The 13,092-nt window shown below is 31.1% G+C and overlaps 1 protein-coding gene across 1 annotated transcript; it reads right to left on the minus strand.

Moving 5' to 3' along the window:
• Positions 1–3,284: 3,284 nt before the first annotated feature.
• On the minus strand, positions 3,285–5,298 carry LOC108561786. The gene has a single exon (XM_017919846.1). It carries the CDS (start codon positions 5,293–5,295, stop codon positions 4,012–4,014), a length of 1,284 nt encoding a protein of 427 aa, XP_017775335.1. The 5' UTR covers positions 5,296–5,298; the 3' UTR covers positions 3,285–4,011.
• Positions 5,299–13,092: the final 7,794 nt, after the last annotated feature.

Below are 13,092 nucleotides of genomic sequence, written 5' to 3' on the forward strand. Positions count from 1 at the left end.
GTATAGATTTATCTCCATTAACCTTGACTAACCTCTCTTAGTTCCGTGGGCTCTGCATTCCCTGCTGTAATCTACAAAGTCATTTACATCCTCCGTAGGCAACCAATGCTACATAGGCGTTACTGATTTAAATTTAAGTCACGCCATTTATTGCACTTTACTCTAACATAATTCCATGAATTCTTGGATCATTTAAATAGTTGTATTTCTCATAAATTAACACAGAATCAAGTATTCCTTGTACTACACATAAATAGAAAATAAGAGGTCACATAAGGTTATATTTAAATAGTTCAGGTGCTTTCCATTTTGCTCTTCTAAGTAAAAACATGTTTTCTGTTATTGATAATTATTATTCCTAATGAAATTCTTTTTAATGTTAAATAAAAGATTACTATTTATAAGCAATGCTTCATTTACTTTATAGTTACATTTATTACAAATAAAAAACATATTTAAAACTTATTTAATTTGAATATTTCTTGCATAATTACTTAAGCATTTGATTAATATTCTTTTACTAGAAAAATGTTTTACAATCTATCTTGTAATATTCCTGAGTTTTACAGAAATATTTACATCCGTTTTACAAAAACTATCGTTTGAATTGGTAGATTTAAACTTCTGTTGATTCTATAGATTTTACATATCAGCAAAAAAAATTCTAAAGCATAAACTGCATGTAATTAATAATAGATCTAGAAATAAATTAAAGAACAGTATTGAATTCCTAAATATTTTTATAGCTTTATCTATTACATGAACATAATTATGAAAAAAAGCATAAAAGATAGATTTTATTTAAATTGCAATTGCAAAACTTGAAACAGTTTTAATTGACATTTCAAGGCAAAATTGATGTTTTGGAATTAATTTATATATTTATAATACAACTCATGAACCGTAACTGAAAATATTAAATTATATAGTATTTTGAGTATTTTGAAATAAAAACAAAAACATAATACTTTAATAATTTATCAAGAAATATGGATTTTTGATAATTTTAATAATTAAAATATTTATTACATCCATATAAAATACATGTTCAAATTTAGTTAAAATATATATTTTAATTGAAATTTAAAATGATTAAGTTCCTTATGGCCAATTAATAGTAATTAGGCAAAACTAGTTCGTAGTAAATTTGTATAACTTATTGAATCTTATGGAATCAAGTTAACATTGGTGACTAGCAAGTTGACATTAGACAGAAAAAAATATGTCAGTGATTAACAAATTAATTGTGATTTACATATTCAATGAATCGTGTGAATTTAATATTTACAAAGAAACTATACATTTGGTAAGTCTATAAAAATCATATTAAAATGTAATGTAATATTTATTTGTTTTAGATTGCATTTATCAATGATTAGAGCACAAAATAATTTATTATATATTTATCTGGTATTGAATGAAGAAAAACTTGAGGATGTGCCAATTGGGATTTGCAAACAGCTTGCTTTCCTAGAAAGATATTCAGTGATGACGATGAGAAATAATTCAGTGATGTTATCCATCAAATTCCTATCTGCACGCAACTCGCGGTTTTCATCAAATATTAACAGTGAGTAATTAATGCGTTTTTTTGATTAGATTGAGGCCGATAATTGGATTTAATAGAAAAGTCTGATAAATTGATTGTTGAAAATTTCATGGGCACACATCAATTACGTGTTTCTTGTAATGTTACGCAACGGGTATTTCTAATTACATCGCGATTCGAGGGCGGCGACGTCGGAATTACCTTTAATTACTCGCATGAATTATGTAAAACGGTCGTGGTGTGTCCATTGATTTCTTCTTCGAATTACAAATTATTTGATTTGTTACGTAAGAAATTCTTCCGTTCGTCCGTTTCCGATGAAAGTGACGTAAATGCAATTGATTGCGCGGTTCTTCTTTTAAATTTTAATTATATAATTACTTTAGAGTAATTGCACGAAAGGTAGGTAAACAAAAAAATTGTTGAAGGACACGCGCTGTCTATGATCGATATTACAGACCAATGTGTGATATAACCCTTTGAGGGGCGGTGGGATACACATTGTCCCAACTTTTGAACATGCCTAGTAGGGCATTATTTTAATTTTCTAGGAAATGTCCAGGAAAGAGGAATTATCCTTTAATTTGTTTGGATGAATATACCATATTATCTGATGTTGATTCAGTTTACGTGGCTGTCTGATTCAGTTGTCTAGAAATTTGTTAGGTCTATAAATTTAGGAATTTATGGCCTCTCAAAGAGTTAAAGGGAAAAACCGATCATTTCAGTATAATAAAATGTTTTGAAATTTTGAAACCGGATTATAGTGAATCCGGACTGTAGTGAAGCTGGACTATGCGGTGGTATTGCTGCAACTGTTTGTAGAATTGATGTAAAGAAAAACAAAGATCATTTTGGGATTATTACACGGATGTCGATCAATCGCTTTTATTTAACATTCAGTAATTATTTATATACATCGATAAATATATTCATTCATTATTATTATATACAAATAATTTAAGTACACAAACAACACGGAAAATGATTATTTTTTGGGTTTAAAATACATCGATTACAGCAATAAACATGTATAATATACGATATATAGTTAATTTTCATTTTTTTTCTTGGATATAGGACACATTGTCCCAAATACATGTACATGCATATATAATTTATATGTGATAACACTATTATTTATTTTAGAATACAGCTTTCTTTTGGCGTTGTTCAGGTGGTTGCCATTTACCTCTTTGGTTGGTAATTTAGATAAAAGGTTATTATTATTATATTTTTTTATTCTTTTCTCAATAAGATCTAATAATTAATAGAGATTGTCTATACATAGAGTGGTCCAAAAAATACATCAAGGGGAGAAAATAGAAACGTTACATTATTACTTATTATCTTTACAATATATCATAGATATTTACAATAGAAAAACAATATTTTGCTAATAGCACCTTCGTCCAGCGAAGGTTCGAAACTAAACTCGGAAATATCAATAAAAACAAAAATAAATAAATAAAGACTTAAGTCATTTGGGAAATTGCTACAATCGATTCATTTCAATCGATAATTGCAGTTTGCTTCTTTAGATTCTTATAAAATACTTGTATCTTTTTGTTTGTGTTCTAATTTATTTCCTATTGGCTACGAATATTTCAGAATTATATATTTAGTTAGTATTGCGAGTTATTATTTTAGTAAAATATTTGGTTCACGCAGGTTTCCTCAATATATGATTGTAGACAATTATTAAATTTAATTATTATTTAGTGTTATGGAATATTGAATAATAATAGAATGTGTATTTCTTGATTTGAGAATAAGGAATAAATATTCACGTACCAGACGTGTTTATTGAAATCTTAAATAATTCCTAGAATATTGATTATAGTGTGTTTTTCAAGTTGTTCATATTTATTTAGTTCTACTGTGAAAATAGGTTATAGTTGTTTGTATAAAATGTAATTTCCCAAACGAAGTGAGTCTTGCGAAAATGAAAAGAACGCAACAACTTCCCTTAATGATATGAAAAGAAAATAAAAGTTACATATACTATATAATTTTCTGCCTTTATAAACTCTCTCCTTTGACGAATGTCCGTTCGGTTGTGCTTTGGTCGCTCGGACCATGTTGTTCTGAGTGTTATGCGTTTTCCCCATATATAAATATATATATCATTTCCTTGACTATCCTTTTAGGCCTAATACAAAATGAACACAATGCATAAAACAGAAGATGATTTTGTAATAATTATAATATTGTATTTATTATAACATCAATATATTCCTCTACTATTTAAATTCTTATTCCATTTTTATTTTAAACTCTCATCTAGATTGTGATTGTACTCTTTTAAATACCATCAATTATCCTTAAGACACATTTAATTTGTAACAAATATTAGTTTATAAGTAAGTTAAGTAATTATTTTGTTTTGGGAGTTGGGGGGTGGTGGTGAGTTGAGGGAGTGCGCTTTTTTAAATGAGATCCAGACATGTGGTCGATAAAAGCTATTTGACAAAGAGGTCCTTCAGAGAGGAGCAGATTGAAGAGTCCGCTGCTTCTTTGGTTTGCTTAGGTTTGGAAGAGGTTTGCGGCGCTTTGAGGAAATCCTCGATGGCGTTGCCGAGGACCTGGGGATCGACGACGGAGTCGTCCCAGAGGACTTTGTTGGGTTGTAGGGCGGGTTTGGTGCGTTTGGTAGACATTGGTTGGTGCCGTTTTGTGAACCAGTCAGAGGGTGGTTGGGTGGTGACTACATTTGTTAGAGCGGAGACATCGAAACTGTTCGATCTGTTCGTCTTCAGGCGGTTCCGTTTCTGGTCAGTCGTTGATTTCTTTGCTGGTGCTGTTGACGGCGTGACGGACATCTCACACTGCCGGTCGATTTCGGTGGCGGAGGAGGTGAGCGAGGACAAAATAGAAATAAGATCAGTATTTGAGCAAACTATGCCGGTGGATTTTTTCTTACATGCGCTCGGCGGAGGCGGCTGCTGGTGTACTTGTTGTGGTGGTTGTTGTTGCTGTTGTTGGGGTGGCAGTTCAGAGGCTCTGCGAGCTCTAGAGCTGCTCGGGATCGGGGTCAGGGTGGTTCCGATAAAGTCGGAGTATCGGCGGCCCCCGCCGGCGCTCGTAGTGTACTTCTGCACGTTGGTGCCAACTTCGTCGAGGTTCTGCACCTCGCAAACCTTCTCGCTGCTTGTGTTCCACAGTTTCATGCGCACCTTCCGCGCTTGCACGATGTCGTCCATTATGTCTAGCTGTAGATTGTGGACGCTGCCCCTCGGCTCGGTGGAGGGCGGGCCGCCGCCGCCTCCGCATCCACCGACGATCGACTCGCGCCTCGAACCCTGCAGAACGCGATTCGGAAACGCCGCCACCGATTCCCGTCGGTTCCTGCCAAACAGCGTGACCGGCAACTTGCAGATGGTGACTACGGAATGTCTGCGGCCTCCGGGCATCGGAGCTGCTGCCGTGGACAGCGTCGCCAAGAACTCGGTCTGCCTAGGTCCAGGACCAGACCCGCCTTCACTTCTTTCAGACAATCTCCGCACTTGGCTAGCCGTGATGCCGCTGCATTGCGGCGTCGGCAGAGAGTGCTTTCTAGTCTCCTTCGAGTCCCTCCACGGAGACAGCAGGTAGGGATTCATGAAGTTCGTCGGCGACTCCTCATCGGAGGTGTCGTTCTCCGAAGACCTCTCCTCGGTAACGCATTCCGGCACGTCCAGCTCGTCGACGACGATCAACGGCTCGGAGGGCTGCGACTGCAGCTGTACCATCGGCTTTCTCGACATCCCCTGCAAAACCAGATCAAAACAGAAACGAATTAACAACCCCTCTGTATCCCGAGGCATCCACCCTCATTTCTACTCCACCTCATATATTCTAACACTAACTACATCAGTCGCACGACAAACGCCGCCTATCGATCAGTCGCTATACATAGATTCGCACACCCTGCGAGTCCAATCGAGTAAACTCTAATTATACCACTGCTACACGATGACATAATTATTATAATGAACGGCTTCGGAATTAATATATATCAATCTCCACTCGCTGTGAGCGCTTCCTATTAACATCAATCACGCATACCCATTACTTATTACATTTACTTATTCAACGATAATAACTACCTTGATTATCGTTTCACGCTAATTACTTAAAGACTTGCCAACAGGAATACTTATCAATACATTAATGTGTATACTAGAAGTATGCAACTTAAATATTAATCCATATGAGACATAGGCAGATACTCAAAATTTAATTAAAATATTATCATAATATTGATCTGAAAATATTTATGGACAATAGTGAACGTCTACAATACCCATAAATAAATATTGACAAATATTTTATGATTAACTAATGTACTTTCAATATTATTGAACTTTTACCAACAAAAATGTCGATAAGCGTTTCTTCATTAAATAAGGTATTTTCAATTTTGTAGTGAATATATGAAATATATGAAACATGTATATTTTATATCTTACATATTTGATATTTAACAGATTATCCTTTCAACCAATTCTTCTTACTTAAGCTTTTGTAATTCTATATTTTTTTTAATTTTCTATATTATATTAGCATGAAACTTATAACAATTTTGGACAATATTTTGTTTAGTATGTCATAGTTAATATTTAAAAAGTTATTTAATTTAGATTTAAAAACGGTCGTGTTTCTGTGGATAGGAATTTGAATTACATATTCTAAAAAAAAATGTTACGTCCATTATTGAAGTGCTAACAAATTTCTTGGCTATATTTGGAGACGTCGACGGACAAAACAAACAGTGGTAAATATAAGATTATAACTATGACATATTATGTTTTATTCGGTATCCAATATCAATATAATAATATATCATTAACTATTAGTTCTTTTCATTAAAAAAAAATTGATGAAACAATATAAAATAGATTTTTGGTTGTTTGATTAATATCATATAATTTTTATTGGACATTTTCAATATAGTTATAGTTAGAGTAGGAAAACTTGACAGTTGTTTATAAAGGGTGTCCCAAAATTAACGCAAGATTTGAATTAAATAGAAAACACAGTTTTTATCACAATCACAAAATCACAATCTGAAGACTAAAAACTGTGTTTTTTATTTAATTTAAATCTTGCGTTAATTTTGGGACACCCTTTATATATCACTTTAAAAGTACACGATCGGTAAATGTATACATTTCACGATAAATATATACATTTACCGATATTGTAAGTAAATGTAAGTATAAATCTGGCAGCAGCGTCATATATCTACTATTAACGGTAAATGTTTACATCTACCTACGTATATTGGTAAAAGTTGAAAATACTAAATACGAGATGCAATTGTTGTATATCAAGGTTAGGTTAGGTCACCAGCAAACAATGGGTTAGGTTCAAAATAATTATGTGTTTGTGTGATTAGTTTTTTTTTTTGGCGTGAAATAACTTATATATTTTACCACAGATTTTTATGGGAATGGCGTTAAAATACTAGAACTGTATTTACTGATTTAACCGAAATTTAAAAAAAAAATCTAGATAGTCTTTATAACAAGAACAAAAAATAGTATCTTTTGTGATTTCTATATCATCTTTTCTATGCTATAAGAAAAATTGTGCTCAAAAAATAGTTTGCTTTTAAGTAAATATTATATTACTCTATTTTAGACTTGCACGGATAATAAAATGTTGAGCCTAACAAAGTTAATTATTTGTACCGTGCAAGCAGAGTAGAACGTAATGCTCATACATTTTGTACATGCATAATGCAATTATAATATATATATTAAAATGAGAACGAACTTTACGTTTCACTGAAAGCAGATAGAAGGAGGAGGACTTTTGCGTTTAAGAACTTATTTAATAATCGGATGGAGCGGAGCAAAATCCCATCTGGAAGCTACTGCGTCCGGGAGCTTTAATGAGAATCCGGATTGGAATACATACGGGAGGAAAATTGAAGGAAAATGAAACACGGGACGAACAACAAAAGAAAAATTGTTGAATGCAATTTGAAAATTTGTAAATAACGCAACAGTTGGCTTTCCATGGTTCGCATTCGAAAATTCATTTAAACTTTTGCATGCTCATTACTATTCTCATTTTGCCAATATGGCAAACACGTAAAATCTAGTTTTATGCTATTCATTAAACATTTGCGTAATATCCGCAATGTTTACATCATATTTTATTGTTGTTGTGAAATTACCTGTTCATTTATTTATTTCTAACTACAAATATTTAATTACTTTATTTTAGATGTAATTAATTATACTCAGTAAAAGTAATTATCTAGAGGAAAGGTATTATATTCTTCATTTCATATATTCTTCAAATTGAGTCATTTTAAATTTATTTTGTTCCATTTTTACAAAGTAATACATAAAGTATTTGTTAAGAAAATGTACAATGTACAATGTAGATTTAGTAGTTTTTAACTTTTCAGATGTTCTATTTTTAGAATATTATCAAGTATATTTGTGGACAAAAAGTCTATTCGAACATATTTTGAAATATGTCCTCAATTTCTCATTGATCTGTGTTAAATATATCAAATAAATAATAATTTAGGAACACATAATTTATTGAAATTTAATTTTATAATTAATTGAATTGAATAATTAATTATTTATTTTTAATAATTATGTTTGCTTTCGTTAAACTGTTTGTGAAAGGAAATATTATATCCAATATGTTTCAAAAAAGTTGAATGTAAATATAATAAAATTGGAATTAGAAGAGGATCACTTTTGGAAGCTACAATCTAAGTATAATACAAAATAAACAAGTCGTGTCCATAATCGAATCTCCGAGCGGAGGAAATCTCTGTTTTGCGTTTCTTTCGCTTCGGAAATCAATATGTAATTTTCCGGTTTTAAAATTGGAACTCCCGCCCTCGTATGTTTTCAAACCAGCATCCTCAGCCTCCTCTTCCACCGATCACAGACTTTTCCATTTGCGACTTAATCTATACATAAAACTTGCCTTCACCAAACAACAGACAGTCTACAAATTTTAACTAAAATATAGGAATTGAACTGAATATAGGAATAACGGAAATATAGGAATTGGAATATAACTGAATTTTATTCAAAATATTATTAAGAAAAATCAAGAAGAATAACATATAATTAATTATGAATGTTCAGAATCATGGATTACATTTGAGAAAAAAATAATAGGAAATCATTAAATTATATTATATTTTATTTATTGGTATTAATCAATCAATTGAAAATAAATTTTATTGTCTGTATTTGTGTAATTGTATAATTTTATTTGATGCCAATATTGTGGTGATTTAAGTTTATGTTAATAGTCAATTTATTTTTTGTAGTTTTTTTTAAGTATGAACTTATTTTTATTATTTTTTAATTTATTGAAAAACATTGTATTATTTCATATTTTTATAGTCACATTCAGGTGTAACGATTTTCTATTATGGAGAAAAGTCCAGAAAAATAATTACAGAATATAAGAATTTACATAACCATAAATATATGAAATTGCGGGAGCATTTGCAGACCACGAAATGAAATGCGTTCGGAATATAAAAAAATAGAACTACTCGAATTTAATTATTTCTTTCGTACCAAACGAAATCTCGACATTGCTCGAGGAGATGAGCTTTCTAGGGAATACGAGCTGACATCCTCGCTGAATAAATAAAGCTCTTTGTAAGAACTGCATTTTATTAGGGCATGGACGCGTACCTAACGTTTTTCCCTCTTCGTGCTCGCATTCCTAATAACAATCACCGTTTTCCCCGTCTGCAATATGAAATACAGCGTATCTAATAATAAATCCAACGTGAATTAAAAGTCACGAGTTAGAGCTGGAGGGTGAAACGAGCACAAAATTAGGTCTCGACTTCAGGTTTATTATTATTAAGAAACTCTATTGCCGAGCAACATACAACAAAACAGAAAACGGAAAAAATAAGTAATATCACTTCAAATTGAAATAATGTATACGCGTATACTTAAAAGTTATGCGTGTAATGAAAAAACCGTAAATTAATGCTTTTATATGGGAATTTCGTTATAGAAAGATATATTAATAATTACAATTATCCTTCACTGTCCGATTAACGTACAATTATCCTTATATATTTACTTAAGTAAAAAAATAATTTCAGCGTGCGATGAACGTACATAGGCTTTGGTCATTTGTTTTAGAATTATGTATGTTAGTTGAGCTTTTAGTGCATTGATAATATTTACAGAAGTGTACGTTCCTATGAACGTCGAGTACGTAGATGCAAAATGAAAGACAGGTGTGTTATGAAACAAATAAATTATTGCTTTTCCATGGGAATACGGGTGGAAAGATTTTTTTCAATAGATAATAATAGTTGTGATCCTTATGTTTTCATTTTCATAAATAAGGAAATTCACCGTCTGAAAATGGCTGTGGTCATTTGTTTTCGAATTATCTACGTTACCTTAGCTTTTAATGTATTGATAATATTTAGAGAAGTGTACGTTCTTATGAACGTCGAGTACGCAGATGCAAAATAAAAGACTAAAGGAATATGGGTGGATTTTTTTTTCAATAGTTAATAATAGCTGTGATCCTTATGTTTTTATTTTCATAATTAAGGAAATTTACCGTCTGGAAATGCACATTGGTTGTGGTCATTTGTTTTCGAATTATGTACATTAGCTAAGTTTTTATTGTATTGATAATATTTAGAGAAGTGTACGTTCTTATTAACTTCGAGTACGCAGATGCAAAATAAAATACAAAGGGAATATAGATGGAAAGATTTTTTTCGATAGTTAATGATAGCTGTAATCTATATGTTTTTACTTTAATTATGATAATATGATTAACATTTGATACTCCTAGAAAATTGAAATATTTATATGAATCATTTGGGCGACAGTAAAGTTCGTATGAATGTTGAGTACGGTATATAGAACATGTACTAAACAATGTTAAATCCATGCGTTAATATATATATAATTAACGTACATTGGCTTTGTGTTCAATTTATGTATGTTAACCTAGTGTTTATACTGTAGTAATAATATTTGCAGAAATTGACTAGTCCTCACTTAAATTGTGAATTCATGTGTCGAGTTTCGCTAGGCAATGATGTACGACGACTTTGCATGATTGAAAGTAAATGTAGTTTTCACGACTCTACAAATATCATCTTCCTGTTGACAAATTTCTTCATTCGCGCTTCACATTTAAATTAATACTTTTATGCGCGCAAATCGGCTGTAATGCATTTGCCTTTCGGCGAAAGGAAATTGTTTTATGGACGTGGATTATAGGATGCGATTTGCTACGGGATTTATAAATGAGCGACAAACTGAGTTGTCAGGTATTTACTCTGAACGAAATCGATTTCAATCCCCACCGTCCATCGATCAATCAGGACGAAGCAATTCGAAGACTGTCGATGAATAAAACAAGATTTATAATTGGAAGTTTGTTTGCAATTTTCGTCTAGTTTATGTTAACTTGAAGCTAATGTGACTGATAGGAATACAAAAACGAGGGAGTTGAAAGTAGTTTCCCTTTTCCTCATTTTTTTTTCATTCTACTCGCCCTTCGGCATCTGACAGACTCTCCCATCCGAATCGCCGGATGAACGAGGCTTCCAATATACAAGGTATTATTGCTTTGAATGGAACTTCCTCTTTGGTCGGGACTTCCGTTCTTGGTCGTCCGACCTATACATAACATCTCAGTGATTTTAATGATGTGACTTTATACGTTTTTACCAAATGAAATGTTATGTACTCTCCTCAGAAATGTAATATCTAATTATAGTATTTTTGTATTTTATTACCTAAAATTGCAAAAATCTATTGTCTTTATATATTTTATTTTTGTAGTAGATTTTTTTTTGTCAATGTTCAAAGACAAACAATATGAATTAATATCGATTTGTTTTCATAATTTTGGGGTTGCTAAGCTTTTCTCATGTATGTAATAAAATGGTTATATAAAGAAAGGTATGATTCAGAATAGGGAGAAAGGTCATAAAAGAAATTGGACAAAAATTGTCAATTATGAAGAACGTAGAGAGATGAAAATGCACGAGTTAATAATTGAAATGGACTTCCTTAAATTGACGCTGAAACTGAAATTGATTCGGGCAATTTAAAACCGGGACAAAAATCCGTGGAAACAAAAGCCGGGAGCGGAACGAGGCGCCTAATGAAAGGTGGAATGATATTACGTCTGCTGCGAATGCAACAGATAGGAGGAGGGAACGTTCGGACGGAAAGCAATTTTGAACTTTGTCATTTCGGATCCGTTCAACTGACATATATTTCAACTTCACGTAAAAAAAAGATGAGGAAATGAACGTTCGTTAATTATACATTAAAAGAATGAAAAGTTACATCTGTTTGAATGATAAAATCAAGAAAATATATATTTATTTTAACTATTATTAATAAATTATTAATTTTCATGTCTGTTCTTCAGAAAAAACAATTTTTATTTATTATGAATTATGATTTTTTCCAATTATTTTTTATATTTTTATTTCATCATAATCCTGAAAACTTATGTAACTTTTACCAAATATAATATTATTGTTTGTAAAAATTGTAGAATTTTAGTCAATTTAGAAAAACCATTTTAATTTGTTACATTTCATTGCGGACATATTACGAAGTTCGAAATTGTTATCAGAGATAATGTTAGCCGATGTATGAATGTAACACCTCACTCAAAAAGTTGGTAGTATAACATATAGATGGCGCTTCTATCGACAAATCCATATGAGTTTTAGATAGTACCAAGCTTCAGACGACGCCTGCCAAAATTTTATGGAAATCTGACATTTAGTTAACAAGTTACTATGGTTTTAGTGACGCTACTTTTGTAATTTTCAAAACAATTGAAAAATCTTAATTTCGTGTATTGATAAAACATTGCTTGATAAGTGTTATTATAGTTTGTAACAGTTGTAGAACTTTACTCAATTCATCTTATTTCTATTTAAATTACTGATATACTTATGTAACTTTTGCAACAAAAAATATATTTGTTTGTAATAATTGCAACTGAATTAAAGTTTTACAGTCAACTTATAAGAAAATCTTAATATAATTAAAAAAAAATGTCAACAAGAATTTCATAGGAGATGGTATATTTTAGCACACTTGAAATTGTATTCGTATTTCTAAGGATTTTTAAGATTGAAAATGTTTACTTAATTTCTAGCTAATTTGTAAATGCTTTTATATTTTTAATGAAAACTTTAACTTTATTAATATTGTATTTGTTTATTACTTCAGTATTTTTATAACGAAAGATAGTATTTCTTTTATAATAAAGAGTGTCCCAACATTAACGTAAGATTTGAATTTGCCGCCCTTTGTTTGTGCAGTAAAGTGTTAAATTATTTTTTTTTCTTTGGGGTTTCCAGTACACAAATGTCGGCAAATTAAAATCTTGCCTTAATTTCGGGACACCCTTTATAAAGTTCATATCAAGTATTTTCTTTGTCAAAAAATGTTTGTATCAGTTTTTAATATAATTTATTTTAAAATATTAAAAAGTATGAAAAATTATTATAATTATGGTTAAATTTCTTTTAATATATTGAGGAAAAT

The sequence above is a fragment of the Nicrophorus vespilloides genome, unplaced genomic scaffold, assembly GCF_001412225.1.
Source record: "Nicrophorus vespilloides isolate i.1.1-1 unplaced genomic scaffold, Nicve_v1.0, whole genome shotgun sequence".
In the NCBI taxonomy this organism is placed as follows: domain Eukaryota; kingdom Metazoa; phylum Arthropoda; class Insecta; order Coleoptera; family Silphidae; genus Nicrophorus; species Nicrophorus vespilloides.

Excerpts from the sequence above, each read along its gene's own strand:
- LOC108561786 (XM_017919846.1), bottom strand. The coding sequence starts at position 5,295 with ATGTCGAGAAAGCCGATGGTACAGCTGCAGTCGCAGCCCTCCGAGCCG.